The sequence below is a fragment of the Camelus dromedarius genome, chromosome 3 (genome assembly GCF_036321535.1).
Source record: "Camelus dromedarius isolate mCamDro1 chromosome 3, mCamDro1.pat, whole genome shotgun sequence".
Lineage (NCBI taxonomy): Eukaryota > Metazoa > Chordata > Mammalia > Artiodactyla > Camelidae > Camelus > Camelus dromedarius.
The window spans coordinates 25,147,919-25,168,826 of record NC_087438.1 but is presented as its reverse complement, the minus strand read 5'-3'; the positions used below and the strand labels follow the sequence as shown (position 1 = coordinate 25,168,826).

Below are 20,908 nucleotides of genomic sequence, written 5' to 3'. Positions count from 1 at the left end.
GGTGCTACTAGTAAGAGATATGTATTGGAAAAGTGCAAATCAGATGTTGGCAAATACGAAACAATTTTTGTATCACTGCCCATTTTCCTTTTACAAGTCCCCATTTCTGTTCTACAGCAGGAAAATTAAATATAGTACAATCAAATATGCATCCATCTAGTTTAGTATATCTGTAGTCAAATTCAGATATTATTTATTTCAATCACTATCCTGTTCAAAATTCTTTCTCTAAACTGCCTTCACTCCCAACTTTTACTGAAATTCCAGAGAAGGACTGTCATGCTTGACTTGTGAAGGCATCAGGCAGATGGGACGGTCAGGAAGAGTGAGCTAACTGGTACAGCTCAGTGGGCAGGGAACTGAATAGCTGGTTATAGTCACTTCTCTGCAGATTCTAGCTGCCAGTGTCATCCCCAGTCTGGCTGTAGGTGTGTCCCCGCTGGCTCAGGAGTCCTTGTATGCTCCTGGCATCCTGAGATTCACTTCTGCTTTAACTCCAGAGTGGTGGTCTTCCATGAGCCTCAGCTGGCAGGGTTCCTTCACATCCTCCCAAGCTTTTCAAGGCCTGAGGCAAATGAAGGCCCACATACCATAAGTCTACATATTTAAGAATTATAAATCAAGTTAACAAATTGCTAAACGAAATGTGTCCTATTGTCCTAACTTGAAAATATACTTTGTAAGACCAAATCAGAAAAAAATTTATATAAAACTGAGAGTTAGCAAATTATCAAATGAATGCAATTAAATTTAACTTATATTGCATGTGCCTGGGCATTCTCCTGGTAGGCTGGCAGTGTTTGGATGAGCAATAATTCAGAAATTAATATATATTTGTTTCCTGGAATCTAAATTTTTTGTCCCTCATTTTAAATAAAGTTACTAATTATGTTGATATAATCAAATTTTTCACACATAACTTGTATTCTTGTGTTGGTAGTAATGAAATAAATTAAAACATAAAATTCAATTATATTTAAATTGTATAAAATTGAGTGAACTTTAAAGAAAATTTAAAATAGATCTAAAGAAATAAAACTATTTTTCCTAATTTTAACAAAAGTGAGACTTCTTTTAAAATATTTAAAATTATTTATTAAAATTAAAAGGCAAACTACATGTTGTAATGAATATCAATTCATTGTTTTAACCAAATTTTAAGTCAAAATGACTTCATTAAAGCTAAAAATTAAAATTTTTTAAACATTTAAATTAAATCTTATTAAGTAGTGTTATAAAACTATTTGTAAATTCTAGAATTTAATGCCCATGAAATTGCCAGTATAAAGGAAAGGAATCATGCTTCATGCATGTTACAACTAGACCTACATATATACACACATTCACGGGTAATATGAACAATACTGCAGTTATTTCTCAGCTATCAGGTTAACTATTGAAAAACTGCGGGCAAATTCATGAGCACCTCTGAAAGTACAAATTAAAACATGAAGAGGAAGAAGAAAATGGACAGCTGGCACTATGAGGGAACTAATATTTCACTATAAAGGAATCCTCTGCATTAACATTAATTTAAGAGAGAGTTTATAAATTAATTTGTCTTTTTTTTCCCCCCAAAGTATTTCCACCGAATGCACTGCTAAAATTCTTCCCACACCCCCGGACAGCCTCTGCAGAAGCACAGCCCACAAACCTTCAGGGCTTTGGACACAGCTGCCTTCTGTTGAGAGGATCTAAGGGAGTGGAGAAGCTTTCCCTGGAGCCTGAAAAGTGTCAGTCAGAGAGCAAATGTTTAGGGTTGTAGGTCAGCCTGTGCCAGCTCTGATCTCAGATCCCTGGAGGCTGTGGAAGCATGGGGTCCAGGACAGAAGCCCCTCTGTCTGGGATAAAGGCTGGTATTGGTTCCTTTGCTGCCTGTGTATCAGGGTATCGGGGTTTGCTTAGCAAGCTGACCTGTGCTTCCAACCATCTTATGGGACCTCTGAGGCCCTGGGAAGCTTAGACTCCCCCTTACAACCATCGTGGCTCTGTGGAAAACTGGGAGGTGATTTGTGGCCTCTCCCGACTTGTTCTGTCCCTTTCTGATGCCCTCTGCCTGTATCCAGAGCTCTCTGATGTCTTCCGCCTGTGCCTGGCAGCCCCCAATGTGCTGATGGGTTCTGCCATTCAGCCAGTCCCTGTGTTCAGGTGTTCCCCTGAGCTTCGCAGGACCTTCTCTGGGGAATCTCTTTGTAGGGATATATGGCAAGTACTCTCCTTTCTCAAGAAAGCGAGGGTGTGAAAAGAATAAGAGTTCCAACTCTAACACTCCAAGATCTCTTCAAGAAGCCACCCTAGTCTTTCTCTCAGAGAGCTCTACAGACCATCCTCCAGCAGATGGAGTAGGGCATCTTATTGACTTCTGATTCTCCCCAGTGTTTCTGTCTCACACCTGGCTGGTCCTCATTGAAACTACACGTCTCTATTTACGTCTGTTCTCTGACTCAGGAAGAGGTTTGTAGCAAAGGGAAGAAAGTAAGACCAGTGGATTGATGTCTCAAGTTATTGTCACAATTAATAGCTTATCAACTTCTCCAGTACCCCTCTTTGGAGGGAAGAGGAGGGGAAGTGAAAATGGATAGTTTTGGGAAAACAGCTTTGGGAAGCCACTACAACTGGCTGGATGATGGGTCTGAATCAGTCATGACCTCCGATATTATCAAATAAAACCCCAGGAAGGATGATTTTAAACATGACTCTTCTACACTACTATTTGTTTAGGTGAAAGGGTCTCTTAAAACACCCTGGGAAAAATCTGTTCTGTATTTTGCCATCTTGCCAATAACAGGACTCTTCCCTGCACTTACCACGAATGAAGACATTCAGAAACTAAAAGGATTGGAAGAGAAACCCTAATATTAAAGTGTTTGTCATTTAAATACAAATTCTATTCAGGAAAGCCAGAAGTAAAGAATCTTTGCCTTTCCCAAGCATCTATTTGGCAGGATTGAAGATAAAAATAACTGAATATAATTTTATCCCTGTAACATTAAGTTTAATGTCTGCTTTTAAAACACAAGGTTGGGAAATTGTACTTTTCAGACTCCACATCTGCTTCGATATCTGTGGGGCCATCAGAATCGTAGGAATTGCTGTCTGTCAAATCCCTCTCTCCTGAGACTAGAAGCTCCTGACTGGGCACACAGGCAAAATAGTGTAGAAACAAAGATTCTGCTCTGGGCACAGGGCACCACACCAAGAGGGCACTGCCATTCGCGGCCAGTCATGGGCATTGCAAGAGACTTAGAAAATTTTCAGGAAGGCCCTCCAAAGTGTGGGCCCCACTTCACCAGGTCTAAGTGAGGTACTGTGCTAACAGCTGCTGTGGGCCCCACTGGTGTGCATCAAGGTGCATAGATAAACATAAAGGAGAACTGGCAGCACCACTGCTGATCTTAGTTTCGAAGATAAGCCTTTGTTTTTATTCTCTTTCACTCACCCCAACAATATTTATCATGGGCCATGGACCAGGCGTCACAGTGGATGCTAAGATGAGCAGTGATAGTAAGCACGCCCTCAAGGAGCTTACAAATCTGGAGCTGTGTTCTTCAATCCTAGCTATTAATTAGAATCATTTGGGGGAGCTCTTTAAAAATATTTGCAGGGGGAGGGTATAGCTCAGTGGTAGAGTGTGTGCTTGGCATGCACAAGGTCCCAGGTTCAATCCCCAGTACCTCCATTAAAAATAAATGAATAAATGAATAAACCTAATTACCTCCCCTTCCAAAAAAAAATAATAAACAATAAAAATATTTGCTTCTAAGCTCCACCCCAAACCAATATATTCAAATTTTCTGAGGGTTGGGGCCCAAGAATCAGAATGCTTTCAAATTCCCCCGGGGATTCTGATGTGCAACCAGGGTTGAGAACTACTCATTGAAGGAATGAATGTCTCCTGCTTCTGTTCTCCATGGCCTGTTCAGCAGATCCTGAACACCCTGAAGAATTTGGATGGGCTCAGGTACAGGGCCAATTGCTTGGTGAGTTCCTTCTGCCAGTGGAGGTGTATAAGGGCCCTCCTATGCTGTTATGGGTCCATCCAAGGACTGTTCACCATCTGCCTGTGGTGAGCCAGGCTTTACATCATGTTGGGGGGTGGAGGATACCACTTCTCTCATGACTTCCATGAGATTTTTTGGTCTAGAACATAATACCAGGTGGACTCCAAAGCCCAAGAATCAGCTTCTCAAACCACAAAGAGACTTTTTTGGCATGCAATACCTCACTGAAAAAATTATCAAACCAAATCCCTGACATGTTCTGGTAGACAATTCAGGTCTCTTAATTATCTATCAGCCTTTTGGAATTTAAGTGAATAAGCCTCTTTAAACTACTAAATGCTTGCCTACTTCTCAATTCAAAATGTTTATAAAGTTTGTTTCAACAGAGCTTTGAAAGAGGAAACTATAAATCTTACTTAATAATTCTTAGACAGTTCCCACTTACATAATACTTAACTGTATTTCATAGTTCTAATTCCCTCAAATAATGTTATTTCTTATACCAAGCCCGCCTGACTCTCTAACATGTATCGTAGATCTTTCCACTTGGTATCTGCTGTGTTTGTCCTTCACTGGGGCTGCCAAGTGCTGACCAAGCAAATCACGTTAGTCAGCTCCCAAAGGGGCTCTCCTCTTGAGTTCAGACTGGGCTGCTATCTCCATCTTTACATTGTGTTTAGTTAACATCTTTTTTGTTTTGTGTAACTATAAATAGTATTTTATTTAGAACTTAACAAATCATAAAAATGACATAATTTTAAGCATATGGTGAATAACCCTTAAAAATAGGAAAAAAGAAAGCAAAAATATCTGTTTTTTGGAATCATCATCATTTCTTTTCTTCTTTTTTTTAACTTTGGAGGGTGAGAGTGGAGATGGTTTCTAATGAAGCTCTCTCATGCAACTGGAAAATCCCCACAGCTGAAAGGCTGGCTGTCTTTCAGCCACAGAGCTGACAAAGGTTTCATGACACTGAAAATGGGAATGTGAGGAAAGTCAAGGAAGAAGGAAGCTCCACCTCTATCTTGCTTGATGTTATACAGGTTTTAAAAAGATGCCATCAAAGAAAAAATATGCAAGGACTTCTGGGCTCTGCTGTTGACATAAATTTCAGCAGTTAGGCTCAGGCTGGACTTTAGTGTGATTTCATGAATTCATTCTTCCACTGAAATTCATTGCCACCTCTAGAGTGCTGTTCTCTGTGCTCCACACTTGGGACCCTAAGTTGAATTAGACATGGTCCCTGTCCTCAGAGAGTCTTCATGTCCCCTTGCTGAGGCCCATGCAATCCACAGGCCTCAAATTAGATGGATCAGAACCTCGATTTTACCAACTTGTCCAGGAATATTCATTCTGTGGAGAAGTGACTCATCCTAGATAAATCACAACAGAGTATAAATCAGAATATGTCTGAGCTGGTCCAACACCCTAACAACTCCTTCCCTGCTCACCAGCCAGAGCAATTCTCCTCATCCTGGTCTAGTACCCTGACTTCCACCATGAGTCCTCCCCAACTCATGACAAACGTGTGCATGTATGTGTACACGTTTGTTCTAAGTATATACATATGTACTTATATATCTAAGTATACAGTTAACTCTTGAACAACATGGGTTTGAACTGTACAGGTTCACTTACATGTAACTTTTTTCCAGTAGATACTATGGTACTATATGATCCACAGTTGGTTGAGTCCTTGGATGTGGATACTGGGAACTGTGGCTACAACTAAAAATTATACAAGAATTTTCCACTCCACAGAGGGTTTTGTCACCCCTAACCACATTGTTCAAGGGTCAACTATATATACATATATGTATATATAATATGCACCAAGTATATATATATACACATATGTTAAGTATGAGTACATATATATTAATGGGAAAAAATATGTGTGGTGTGTATATATATATGCATACATGTGCATATATATATTCTAAGTACTTGCTATGCATGGAGGACACTAACATCTAAACATCTAAATGGCTTGTGCTAACACTGAGGCAGGTATAGTTATCTCATCCAACATAGACTACATATTGATCTTATGAGATAGGTATTATTGTACTTATTTTGTGTGATGCAGAAGCAGAAGCTGGCAGATGGCAAGTTGCTTAAGGTCACACAGCTAGCAAGCGGTGAAGCTCAGATTCCAACAGGCCTGACTGATTTCAGAGCCCTTCCAACTCAATAATCATGATCTCATTTAAACGATATTAAAGTCTATCTTCGCTCCTTAGGTCTGTAGCACTTTATTCTTTCTATTTATTCCGGATTTCAATCACTTCTTTCCTGTCATCTAATCTACCTTTCCCAAACAATTTTTCCAGGAAATTTGGACGCAATTTTTTCCATTTGGTTTCTTAACCATGGAGGGAGGAGAAATTATCCCAATTTGGGGAATAATCTGTTAGTATCTAAATACATCATAAGTTAATTATTTCATCATGGTCCCACTGAGAAAAAAGAAAGAAACCATCATATTTTTCTTTCTTTCCCTCTTCCTTCCCTCCCTTCTTTTCCTTCTTATGGTCTCCTTTCCTTTCTTCCATTTATTCCTAATTTAAAAGCATCATATATTAAGCCTGATGCACTCATATCTTAGTGAGAAGAAACATATATGTACAGGTAATTTTCAGGAAATATGATATGTACAATAATAGAAATATATTCAAAATATAGCTCCAGCCCAGAAGAGGGTGTGATTAATTCTATCCCAAAGCAGGTGGGACCAGGGAATCTTTCATGCAGATGCTTGAGCTAAGTTTGAGGAATGAATAGGCAAGAGAAAGGGCGGTTGAGGGAAGCCCAGGAGCAACTTTGCTGGCCGCAGATTCCTATACCAGTGACTACTATATGAAATATTAATACGAGGAATGGAGATGTGGAAAGGTCAGAGCCGAACAAGTATTGTATTGATATTGGCAATGTGTGTGCTGTTTCCAAAGTCAAGTGTCCTGCTGCTCTTTGCGTTGTTATAGTGAAAGGTGAGGCAGCTGCAGGGATGGCATCAAGCCAGTCCATGCTGATGGAATGACTTCTCTCTCCTGGAAATTATGATACTAAATGCTTAATTTTTATCAGTATCATTTCTGCTCATTATAAAGACATGGTACAAATTAGAGCAAGGCTGTGTTGAGAGCACTTATTTTCCCTTAAATATTTAGTGCAAGGAGAATGGGATCTTCACAATGAGTTAGACCAATCCCTGATGAGGAAGATGAGGCCCACCTCCCCTGAAGCACATGGCTGCACAAGATCAGAGTGCTGCCAGCAAAGAGGAAGGAGGGAATGACTGTTGGGCAGGCACTCAACAATGTCCACTTTAGAGTGAATAAGAATACAAAGGGACTATCAGATTAGCATTTGCAGTTAGTACATAAGAGGCATCTGGGCTCTAACGAACATGGAGCATTGCATATTTTCCCATTTCTTTAGCACCATGCAGGTCATCACAGGTCACATATGCTTTGCAGAGAACTTTTAAAATTGGTTTTTGTTTTCTTTTACCGTATCTTTATCTAAAATCTTTAAAACAGGGCTTTATAAATACTAGTGCTTTTAAATTTCTATTCATTATCTGTGATGTAGGAGATTTAAATTTGCTTTAATTCATTCAATATCTGAATACTTGCAGGAGGCAAAGAATTTGTTTTCTGGTGAAGGTACTCACTGTGTAAAATCATAAATAAAAATGCTCTTTTTGGAACAAAAAAATAGAAGCCACCAGGGTTCCTGGAGGACCTCAGATAGAGCCACCTACCCAATCTAGATTACCTGCTCATCTCTGGACCCTTCTGTGAGAAAGAAAGAAATTTCCATCTTTTTTAAGAGACTGTATTTTAGAGTCTATCTATTACAACAGCCTGTCCTAACTAGCGGACTTGTTGCTTTTCTGGAAGCGGGGGCCACATCTTCCAATTTTGTCACAAGAAACTATAATTTAGAATTTTATATAAAATCTACAGGTCTTTTAAAAGAAAGGTTGATTGTTAATTTAATATTATTTGAAATTCTGTTCAAGCCAAAACCACACATCAGTGGATTTCCACTACCATTTTGGCGTTGGATCTTGTCTTTGAGATTTCTTGGTTGCATGATTAAGTGCTTCTATGTTTGTGCCTTATGTTTTTCCTCACCATAGGCATAGCAATATTTGCAGAGAGAGAATCTCTGGCCAGCATTTAGAAGGAGGGGTGAAAGGTGGGTTGTGGACTCTGTCACTCAACTGGTATTTTTTAGAGACTAATTTATCAGGTGAAAGTACTACAGAGCATCCTGCTCCTCAAATTAAGGATGTCGTAGATCATGCCAGACAGAGAGACATCCTACAGATAGAGGACTGCTGAGTGGTTTAGATGAGTTATCATGTGTAAGGACTTAGAACAGTACTGGCAAACAGCAAACCACACTCAAGGCTGGTTACTAGTTATGCAGCTTGCCTGCGGCCACAGCTAGTAAGTGGAGGAATAGGTGGAATTCCTACACTAACTTCATGTTTCAGCTGGTTCACACATTTCTGTCTGTCTTTCTGCTCTGCATCTTTGAGATTTCCTTGATTTTTACCTTCTATATGACTAATTCTGTCTTTAATCATGTTTATTACTCAGGTAAGTTTTTTAGTAATTTAAAAAAATTTTGTCAATAATATTTTTAATTTCCAGGAATATTTCTACTGACATAATGGCTCATCTTTTTCATGGCAACCTGTTCTTATATTATAGATTATATCCTTTCTCTCTCTGAGAACATTAAAATTACTAATTTTTTTTAAGTTCTCTTTGGTTTTCTGCATTATTTCTATTTTTTTTTTCCTAGAGTTATCTGTTCTGATTGCTTAATCCTGGTCCTTTTTCTTTCTTCTATTCTCAAATATCTGATGATGTTGCATTGGCCATTCATATTTATGAGCAAAAATTTAGGTCATTTGTTTGGGGAGTTAGCATGACTTTCTTCTGCAGAGGTGTGGGTCTTTTTCCCTAGCAGGCTTCTCCTGAAGATTGACTACATACTTTGTGTCAGTATGCTGGTTGTGTTGACAGAATCACTTCTGGGTTCATGGATATAGAGCAGACATGCAGTCTGAAGACATCCTCCAATTATTGCAAAGGCGGAGCTGACTTTAGCTGTGGAATCCTTTAGTGTATTTCTTTCCTGAGCAGATCTACTTTCCTCTCTAGTCTCTTCTCCATGTCTCTTCCCATCCAGGAGGTGAGGGGGGTGGTCCTAAGACACTTCTGGATCTGCTTGTCTTTCTGGTCCGTGTTTAAAAGCTGTTTCCAAGCAGATAACTCACATTCTTAAAGGACAACTGTCAGCATCTATACTGTGGTTAAATGCTACTGTTCCATGTGCAGTTTTTTCATTAGTATGTGATGACTGCTCATGGTACCCATATTTATTGACCCAAGCTGCTTCTCTTACCATGGTTTATTTCACTTTTACTGTTAAGATTCCATCTCTTTTTAATCTTCTTGTAAGTCCTCATAATTTCTTGTCCACTGATGGTAGATACATAAAGATAACTTTGTAATGTACATCATCTTTTTTATCTCTTTGTATACCTTTTCAATCATTTGAATAGATTTGGAAGTGTGTGCTCACCCTGCATTTTGATTAATCATTTCTATAAGTAATTTAAAAACATCTGTTCTCTATTGTCTTCTTAAAGTTTCTATTTAGGATATTTACTGAATATTGTGGGCAGACCTCTGAAGTCATGTATGTGGGAATACAAAGAGCTCATGGATATTTCTTCCTCAATGCCTCACTGAGGAGCTGAATTTGGATGAAAACTCTCCTCCATCTTTGAAAATTCAACCTGTTATGGACTGAATATTCGTGTTCCTCTCAAATTTATTATGTCATAATCCCCCCAATGTGATGGTAATAGGAGGAAGGGCCTGGGGGAGGCAATTAGATCAAGAGGAGGGGGCCCTCATGAATGGGATTAGTGCCCTTATAAAAGAGGCCCCAGAGAGACCTCTCATCCTCTTCGTGTCATGTGAGCACACAGTGAGAAATCATCAGTCTGCAACCCAGAAGGGACCCTCACCAGAACCCAACCATGCTGTCACTCTGATCTTGGATGTCTAGCCTTCAGAACTGTGAGAAATAGATTTCTGTTGTGTATAAGCCACCAATCTATGGTCCTTGGTTATAGCAGCCCAAACTAAGACACCACCTAACTGTATTTTTAGAAATAGAAGTGAGAATATAAGAAAAATGGTATAGAAAGGAACTTCTGAATAGCTGAGAAGTAATGAATAAAATGACTGTTTGGTTCTCTTTACATGAGTGTGCCATCTTCACACAAGGTCCAGCCTTCTTCCTCTGCCACAGAAGTCTCCGAACCTGATGATCATGGCCCTCTGCCAACAGCAGATATTTGAGAATGTGCCCCAGTGTGCTTTTGTTTGTTTGTTTATAAATTGTATTTCTGTGCTGCCACATGAATATATTATGAATGTTAACATTTCTTATTTTTGTATGTATTTTATATGGAGTAAAAAATTAAATGGGTAAAGAAATGTGAAGTTTCTCTCCATATTTTAATAAATTTAGCACGTTGCCTATTTTATTCTTTTTTTCATTGCCTATTTCTTGTACCCTTTCAATGAGATTCATGAGTAATTATATTCAAAAAATTTTTATAGTGGAAATGTAAAAAAAAAAAAAGTAGAAATGAAAGTATAATAAATTCCATGTACCCATCACTCAGTTTTAATAATTATCAATTTATGGCCAATCTTATTTCTCCTATAACCCCATATCTTTCTCACTTAAATTATTTTAAAGCAAATTCCAGATACAGAATAAATAAATTAATTAATTAAATTATATTATACTTCACCTAACATAAAATAAATAAATGAAAAAAGAAATAGAGAAAAAAAGAGAGAATAGGAATGAAGGAAGGAAGGAAAGAAGGATGGAAGAAAGAGACAGGGAATCTAGTTTGGTTATTATTTTATTCCTGTAAATGTAAATTCAAATGAAGTAACAAACGTTTGATCTGGTGCAAGCTAATCTGCTTTATTTTGGAAATGATCCCAGTTACTGAGTATTTACCTTCAAAGAGTTCAGTTCTGCTGCAAATCCATTGACCCTGATGTCTCTGTACTTCAAATACTTTTAGATGGAATTCAGACTCTGTAGGAGCATTTGATCTTACCCAGATGGTGGACATTATGGAACCAGAACCACTGTAGTCTGGGTTTAAAACAAACAAAATAAAACTCCGTATTTTTCTGACCTCTAGTTTTATTTTATTGTGTTTTCACTTTGGCTAAAAGCTTCAATAAAGACAGAAAAATGTAAAGCTACAGAGATTAAATATCAGCACACAGCAATGATCAAATTTCACTTACAATCACGTAATTTTTCTACCATCTCAGATACAGATAATCATTTTCTAAGCTCATAAATACAAGACCTCACTTTTGTGGGTGCTGGATGAAAAGACGTGGGTTTATTCTGAGGCCAAGACTGTTTTACTAACTGATCTTGGACTCTGCTGACCTCCAGAGGGAGCCCTATGGCAGCCAAATCTGAGGCTCACCCGTGAAAGGGCCAAAATTCGGTTGAACTGCCAAGGCAATTGTTTATGGAATGTGGCCACACTTCCGATAACCAAGACTCAAGTGATGGCATTGAATGGTAGCAATTTCAGTATAGTGAGCATCTCTGATAAGGTGCTGTGCCAGTGTAGCCTCCTGAATCTAAGGACAGGAGCAAGTACCCAAGTAAAACATCTCTGATACAACCATTTGCATCTCTTATGTTTCTACAAATAGCAATCATTAGAGTCCAGCCCCCATGGGAAACTCTTTGAACTAGAAACATACAGCAACTTAGAGTAACACAACTCTGAACAGCTTCAAAATCCTGCCTTGATGGTGCTTTATGATATATGTGTTGCATAAGCCACTGTGAAATCCTGAAACTCAGCATTCTCACCTACAGGGTCTTTGGTGGAAGGAAGAGTGATTTGGAAAAAAAAAAAAAAATCTACTGTTGGCTGAAGTAAAGGAGCAAGGGATCTGTTATTTAAAATCAATAGAAAATCTAAAGTCTTAACACTACCTCACCAGCCTTGAATTGCAAAGACCACTTAATTCCTGCAGTGCTTTGGGCTCAGCCCAGGGCCTCGTGTTTGCATTCTGTTAAGGGTCTTTTATCTTAGGCTCTGGGAATGAGGGTGACACATGCAATACTACCGCTTTGTATTTATATAATACTTGTCATTCAACAGTCTAAGGACCTTCCAAGAGTACAGACACTTGTTGACCAGATATCATACATACTTTTGAAACAAGGCAGGTAACTCACGTGTGAGCTAATGTACGATGCATATGTAATGTAGGATGCTTTTTAAACACGGTTCTTTTGAAAAAAGAAAATCCTCCTATAAACTTAGGGCATTTAGATGATAAAATCAATATTTTATGATTAGAATTCAGAGTTTTCTAATCATAAAATATAAATTTCTCATTATAAAACATTAAAAAAATCTATTTTCTCTCAAGGGCTGGCTTATAGTTTTCTGGGGTATGTGACTGATCTATGTAACAATAGGCTTAGTGAGGACCACAACTTGATAGAATATTGGCAGCTTTATGTCATCCAGGAATAAAATACCTCAGCCTCCTACCACGACCATTGTGAAGCAGGAGATAAATACCAGCCACCTAGAGCAGAAACCACGGTTCTCTGTAACAGGAATCTCTTTCAAAGCAGCTAAACACTTCTGTGACCTGTTAAATTCTGAGGGACCTAAGACTGCAATGGATTATGGTAAGAGCACTTTAGTAAAAGTCGTAAGAATGATGAAAGAGCAGTCATACACTTTGTAAGAGTTTTCACAGCTCAGAGTAGGCTTTAGGAACTGTTCGCTGCCTCAGAGTAGAAGACGCCTATCCGGATCTGGCTAGGTGGTAACCGTCCAGTTAGGGTGTCAAGTTTAAGCACCGATTTCCAAATGTGCACAGGAAGCTGCAGGATCCAGACTTTGAGGCTAAACAGCTCTGCCTTTCTCCTTTGTCCTTGCCCACCACCTCACTTCTGAGTCTATAAAGAGCTGTGGATTGTGAAGGACAGGATCCACCAGCATCCAGCATTCATTACAACGTCAGAGGTAGCAGGCTTCCCAGTGCAATGAAAGGTCTTTGGGGTTTGTTTTTAAACATTAATGAAATATGCTATTGTTTCAATGAAATATAAATTATTTTCAATATTTCAGTGAAATATGCTATTTCTGCACAAGAAAACACTGGAAATAGCTTTGTCTTATGACTTAGAAGTAGCAATAAAGAATCTAAGGGGAAACAGAGATAGATCTCTGGAAAGATAATGTTTTGTGTGTTTATTTTTCTTTCAGAACTCCAAATAGTTGCCTTGGCAGGCAGGCTGCTCTAAAACTGCCCCCTTCTGAAGACTCAGAGGTGTTTACAGAAATTGAAAGTTCCAGCAGTACATTTCCATGAGCTCATTACCAGTTCCTTTAGATTTTGCACGTACAAGTGAATATCCATGTAAAATAAACTCCTGCTTCGAGCTTTTGTTTTAATTATAAACAAAGCAGCAGAAGTCAGATATGTGATTACTGTAACGTCAGGGTATCTTTTTAGAATCTCTGCTTTGGTCACTATTATTCAAAGCAACTCCAATGTCATTTCTTGCCTGCTTCTTTATGCTAATCAGCCTAGCCCACTCGGCTCCTCCCCCTTCCAGCCTCCCTTAAGAACTGTTCACTTTCAGCTGTCACAGAGGGTAACTCAGACCAGGCTTAGAAATCACTTGATTTAACTCAGGAGCACTTTCTTCCTTTGTGTATGTGTTACTCTAGCAATCATCTCTATAAATACTCAGGGCATGAGATTTCATGCCAGCAGAAGGAGTCAACAACTGCAAAACTGTCATCTGTTAGACATAGTTATTTTGCAGGATTTTCTACTATTATAAGTGGGGACAGTTTCAATGTGTTTTGAAATGAAAGAAGAATTAAGTTGTGTTTTTCTCCAAATGAATTGTCATCTTCATATGTAGGAGAAGTTACAAGTTGGTAAATAACTTGAATTTCAAGAGTCATGACTAGTAAACACTTGGAAGTTTATTAGAGAAGTGAATGTTTTTACATGCAAGGACGAGATCTGCTTGTACCTAGATGCTTCTGGGTGTCGTATGAAGACCATTTTAGGTGATTGGCCGAGGGAAGGAAATACTCTAGTGATACTGAAGCCACAGTTGTACTGCCAGTACCATGTCTGCTATACAAAGAAAAGGCAGCAGCCACCTGGTCAACAGTTTGCACACCTGTAGACTGAAGCTTCCGGAGGATCAGCAACATCAAGGTGAGTCAGTCAGGCTAATGGCTTGTGTGTTCTGTGACCTGTCCATTTGCATTCCTGGAAGGAAGGTGGGCTGGGGAGTACCTGGAGAATCTCTGTTGTGAAATGCTTTGCAATCTTCCATTTTTAAATTCTGAGAATAGACATAATAGTGATTCGTAAGGGTGAGTTAACTTGGATTCACTATTGATTTTTAAAGGACTATGGAAGACTATCAAGAATACATATTCCTTGGAGTTGTCGCCCTGAAATTTATATGCTTACACTGCTAGCCACTGGTGCTTTTCTAGAGTATTCTGGATTTTGTGTAATTCAAAACACCCATCTGGGCAAGGCTGAATCAGCTACAGGGGGAATTTGCTGAGAGTGGCTTTAAGTTAGTCTGGAACTTTCTCCCTTGTCCTACCACTAATGGTACCCTTTTGGATTTAAAGTTTAAGCCTAATTTTGTCTGGACCTTTGGCTTATTCATTTGTGGGCAAAATAAATATATTCTTGGCTCTTTATCTTTTATGGTTCTGGAACAGCTAGAGACAGACAGGGAAAAGTGTCACATTTCACATGATGGGCACTCATTCAGAATAAACTCTCTACCATGCAGCCACTTTCACCATCAGTCTTTTAAAAATTTCAAATCCACTACTCAGCCAGCTGCATCAATTAGGGGAAGATGGTTTACACGAATAGACAAGATGGTCCCTCCAATCCAGTCTGTCAGGGACACTAAAGGACACTTATAGCCAAGGCTGGTTGCCGTCATGGGTGACATCACCCCCCGAGTTAAGGATTTACCTCAGACATCTCTAACTTCCCCTCAGTGCCCTGTGATGCCCCTGCCTATTGTGGATCTAGGCCATGAGCTCTTTGTTTGTTTTTCCATAGACACAGTTTTAGACTTCAGTGGCCATGGAGTGCTGGCTGAAGGGCTGGGAGCCTCCCCTTTCCAAGGTGGCATCTGTGTGCTAACCTTTGTATGAATGTGTCAGGCCGCCTCCTTGCTTCAGTTCCTGGACTTAATGCTGTAGAAGGCTTAGTATAGTGTGGGTAGAAAATACTTCATATTAAATGAAAACAGCAAAAAATTTTAAAACCCTTCTGTGCCATCAGGCCTCATATAAATTATTTTGAACTAACTGCTTTAGAATGCAGAGCCCTAGAATGTGCCAGGGTTTAAACATAGCTCTAGAAAATGTACTTGCTTCTCTATTAATAGTCAATCCTAATTCATCATAGGGTTTTTATTTGCTGCTTATTTTGTTTGAAATGTTTAAAGCTACCTTCCTGCCCCGACAATTGTTGTTGTAATATTTATTATAGAAAATTTGCTAGGGGGAGCATAAAGATGGTAGAAATCACCTATAAAAATCACCACCCAAAGATAATTGTTATTAATAATGTGATGTGTAGTCTTCTAGCCTTCTTTTCTATGCACATATACAGATTATTCTTTTGCTTGATTTTTAAATAAAAACAGACTTATTTTATACATAGAGTTTGCAAACTGTTTTCTAACTCAACAATAGATTATGAACAAATTCTCATGTCATTATATATTCTTCTACAGCCTTATTTTTAACGGTTGTATACTATTCCTTCATATGGTTGTAGCAAAATTCCTTTAGGCAATTCACTACTGCCAGACATTACATTGATTTCTAATTTGTCACTATTATAAACAACACTGTGTTTAACATACACTAATGAATCAATCATTGCAGAGATAAGATTATCTTCTTTGAATACATCCTTAGAGTTGGATCTGTAGGATCCAAGGATATGCATGTTTTTAGGATTTTGGGAGGATCAAAGGATATGCATGTTTTTAGGATTTTGGGAGGGGGCAAATAGGGATATATTCTCTGTAATACTGGGTATTATTTAAAAAATTTCCCCCAATTTTATAAGTGGAAAATAGTGTCCCACTGTTGTTTTAATTTAAGGCAGGCTGTCTTGATGGCCTCTCCCTTACTGGCCATATCCAGAGCAGCCTGGAAATATCATTATGATGACATACTTCCCAAAATATCAACAAGACTAGAAGTCTGGTCTCCTTTCACAGACCGAGGCTTTTGCCTAGAATGTTTTGAAAGCAACCATACTCTTCCACAGCCGAGTCTCAAAATATCTGCCCACATAAACCACAATCCATAAAGCTGGGAAGCATGCTAGTGCAATCCAGACTGGTCATTGACTGCTACAAGAAATGCCATCTAGAGATCTGAATTGACAGGTGACACTGGGTAGTGTTTGTATTCCAGTTACTGTTCTGGAGTTTAAAAGTATTTATTCCTCCGAGCTATATTTGCATCTTGCTATTATGTGACAATCAGCAGAGGTCCAAGGAAGCAAAGGCACTAGTTTCAGAGAGTGAGGTCTGGTTGTGGATTTATTCACTGAGGTACCCTGAGCTCGTGGCTTTGGCCTACCTCCAGCCAGACTATGACTCCAGCATAGAGACCATGATTAATTGACACGTAACTCTTCTGAGCCATGACCAGATTCAACACATACGTACTTTCCAGCCCTCCATGCTAGAGCTAAGGTGCTTAATGTTAACTCAGAGGTATTTAACTCTTTCCACTGAGTCACTCACAAAATGTACTTTTTGGGTGACCACATAGATAAAAGTCACTTATTCTTCAGAAATTATCTGGACAATGACTATGCAAAACACTGGGCCAGATGCTGGGTATGTACATTGAACTAAGCCAGCCAAGCTGTGTGGCTTCCTGTCTGCACAGACTTTCTACTCTATGGCCACAGATGCTATACCAGCCCAGAACAGAAGTCCAGAAAGCTGTCTTCCTATTTGTTGCTTCTTCTGTGATATTTCAAATCCATTTATCTATAACATTGATCTGAGATCACATTTTTAGACATTAATTTATATGTCTCTAAAAGCCTTAACACAAAGGTCAGTACACATCACGTGTATTAGGCAGACTTAACCATCCTTATGTTTTATAATACTTTGAAGTTCACAAAGTAGTTTCACATCTACTACCTTATCTAATCCTCATAACAACCAAGTGAGGTGGTGGTCTCAAGGCTCCTTCAAGAAACTGAATGAACAGGATGTATACACATGTGAGTGTGCACACATACATACCTACATATGTACATATGCACACATGTGTATATATACATATGTATATGTACACAGTCACATATGTAGACATCCTATTGGTTCTGTTTCTCTGGAGAACCTTGACTAAATACACTGCCTCACCTGGTGGTTATGAAAATTAAATAAGATAATGTCTGTGAAACTACTTTGTTAACCTCAAAGCATGTACATATATATATATATACACACTCTATATGTACGTGTGTGTGTAGATAGATAGACATAGATATGGATAGATAGAGATTATTTTAAGGGATTGGCCCACACAATTACAGAGGCTGGCAAGTCTAAAGTCTGCTACATGGGCCAGCAGTTAGGAGCCCCATGTGAAGATCCAACAGATGTTGCAGTTGAAGTCCAAAAAAGTCTGCTGGCAGAATTTCCTCTTCCTTTTGTTCTAGCCAGGCCTTTAACTGATTGGATGAGGCTCACCCATGTTATGGAGGGCAGTCTGCTTCACTCAGGGTCCACCAATTTAAATGTAAATCTCATTCAAAACAGCCTCATAGAAACATCCAGAATGTTTGACCAAATATCTGGCACCATGGTGCAGCCAAGTTGACACATAAAACTAACTTTTAAAGGTAAGTATCAGTATCCTCATTTTAAAAGATATGGAAACTGAGAATCTTCAAGGTCAAGTGATTTTTTCCAAGGTTACACAGTTATTAAAAGCTACATTTAGTGCACTTTCTGCTATATATAGCTGTCTCATAAAATCCGTGATTCCTAGTGTTACGTTCAAACATTTTTCATTGGTCCATATCAGAAAACCTTCTCTGCAGACCCAAGAGGCATTGGATTTCTCCTGATTTTCTTTGTATGTTCTGACACTAACTTTCTGACAGCAACTGGGTGTCCTACAATTCAATTTAATTCTAACACTACCGAGAGTTAGCAAAGACTTATAAGTTAAGGGCCCAGTCTCACAAGACTGCCCCACTTCAAATGCCAGCTACAAATTTCAAGTGTTTCCAAGCCACCTATGTTTCTGCTTGAACAACTACAAAGTCGAGACTTCTCACAGCCCCCTCAGGTTTGATAATTTGCTAGAACAACTCACAGAACTCAAGAAAACTATATTCACAGTTACCATTTAATTATAAAGGATACAAATGAACAGCCAGATGAAGAGATACATAGGGTAAGGTCTAGGAAAATCCTGAGTACAGGCGCTTCTGTCCCCATGGAGTCTGGGCACACCACTCTCCCAGAACATCATTAAGTTCACCAACCAAAAAGCTCCACTGAGCTTGGTGTCCAGAGTTTTATATGGAATCTCATTATGCAGGCATGATTGACTAAATTATTGGCCATTATTAAGCTCTATCTCCATTCCCTCTCCCCTGGAGGTTGGGAATGGGGAGAGGGCTGGAAGTTCCAACACTCTAAACAGGTACTTGGTCTTTCTGATGTGACCAGCCCCTCCCTTGAAAGTATCAAAGGGCCCACCAAGAGTCACCTCATTAGCATAAAAAAAGACACTCAAATATCAGTCAGGAAATTCAAAGGGTTTTTGAAGCTCTGTGCAAGCAATGGGGGACAAAGATCAGGTATAGTCATCCCTTGGTATTTGTGGGAGATTGGTTTTAGGACTGGATGCTCAAGTCGCTTACACAAAATGACACAGTATTTGCATATGACCTATGCACAACCTCCTGTACACTTTGTCATCTCTAGATGACTTATAATACCTAATCCAATGTAGATGTTGTGTAAATAGTTATAAATACAATGTAAATGCTATGTAAATAGCTTTGCTTTTTGGAACTTTGTGGTTGGTTGCTTCTGGTGATAGGGAACCCTCAGATACAGAGGGTCAGCTTTATATTCTTTACATTTAATACTCTGGCCACAATTTTCTGCATGTGTTCTGTTAATGTCAAGACAGTTTCCTATAAGTCAAAAACTTGCAAGTAAAGGAACACAGATTAATGCCCTTATTTATTTGTCTAATGCTTTCTTATTGAATACCTAAAAGATGATTTTCCCCAACGTTGCTTTCTATCATGTGCTTTCTGAGGAATTCAGTAAGAAAAACCAAGCTAATGATATTTTTCCAACTTTTTGAATTAAAGAAAAAGTGATTTAGTTCCATAGTGTTCTGATTTTGCTGCATTCATCATCATTCTTTGTATTTTAGCTGCACTTCTCTTGAGGGTTTCAAAAGGCACTGTCTCACTTAGATCTTAGTAAATATAAGTATAAAAGCTAAGCCTTGCCTGTTTACCCTGTCATCAAATTTACTCTGAATCTAAACCATAAAACACAAATTACATTTAGTTTGCTGCAAATGCACTATTTCCCTTAAATATATTCTGTGAACATTCAAGAGTGTACTTAGTTTAGAACACCTATAGAATTTAAGTGCTGGGGAGTGAAGATACAGCCGTGAGGAAGGGAACCCAGTAGTATCACACAATGAAAATTGCCTTTTATATGAAAACGTAATATAAAAATACATGTTACGTTTCTCAAAACAGATTTGTATTGGCTTTCCTTTTTATGTGATTCTAAGTAGTGACAGTTTGTGTACAACATGACATCTCTTGGGTGATATATGGTTAAAATGGACTGGAATTAAAGGAAGAAAACTACACGTATCTCTGCTTTTCTTCCTCCAAAAGGAAGCCTCAAAGAGGTAGTTGCATTCTTTCTGCAAAGCGTTTAAAGCCACAGATTGATAGAAACAAATATAGATCATTTTCAAATTATTAGGAAGGGGAGAACTCATATTCTATTATTAGACTTTATCAATGTTCAGGCTTCCACCTACGACTGGAATCCTTTCCATAATAAGCCTCTCTAATAGTTGGCTTATGTGAGGATTGGGAAAATAAATGTAGTGACTTAAACTTCAATTTCCTACCTTCCACTCATTTGGATGGCTACTACCAAAAAAAGAAAAAATAAGTATTGGAAAGAGGGTGGAGAAATTAGAACCCCTGTCCTCTGTTGGTAGGAATGTAAAATCATGCATCTGCTGTGGAAAGTAGTATGGCAGTTTCTCAAAATTTAAAAAGGATCATCCTGTGATCTAGCAATTCTACTTCTGGGTATATACCCGAAAGAAGTGAAAGCAAGGACTCAAACAGATACTTGCATACACAATAGCCAAAAGGTGGAGGCAAGTATGTATTCACTGACAAATAAATGGATAAACAAAATACATACAAGAGATTTTTATTCAGCCTTAAAAAGGAAGGAAATTCTGACATGTGCTACAATATGGATGATCCTTAAGAATATTATGCTAAGTGAAAAAAGCCAGGCAAAAAGACAAGTACTGTATGATTCCACTAATGTGAAATATCTAGAGTTGTCAAATTCATAGAGACAGAAAGTAGAAGGGGGGTTGTCAGGGGCCTGGGCAGGGGTAGGAGGAAGGGTGAGTGGGGAGTCACTGTTTAATGGTTCTAGTTTTGCAA

At 38.6% G+C, this 20,908-nt stretch overlaps 1 protein-coding gene and 1 long non-coding RNA gene across 4 annotated transcripts in view; one reads left to right on the top strand and one right to left on the bottom strand.

Annotated features, from left to right (window-relative positions):
- Nucleotides 1-20,908, bottom strand: part of LOC135319480 (uncharacterized) — a 155,033-nt gene that overhangs the window by 86,788 nt on the left and 47,337 nt on the right. The window lies entirely within an intron of this gene.
- RANBP3L (RAN binding protein 3 like) overlaps nucleotides 13,657-20,908 on the top strand; it is a 67,812-nt gene continuing 60,560 nt past the window's right edge. The window contains exon 1 of one of the 2 annotated variants that reach the window (XM_031444036.2): nucleotides 13,657-14,356. In XM_031444036.2, the coding sequence (XP_031299896.1) occupies nucleotides 14,266-14,356 (91 nt within the window). In that variant the 5' untranslated portion in view covers nucleotides 13,657-14,265. The remainder of the gene's footprint in view (nucleotides 14,357-20,908) is intronic. The other variant, XM_010977589.3, reaches the window with a different exon arrangement.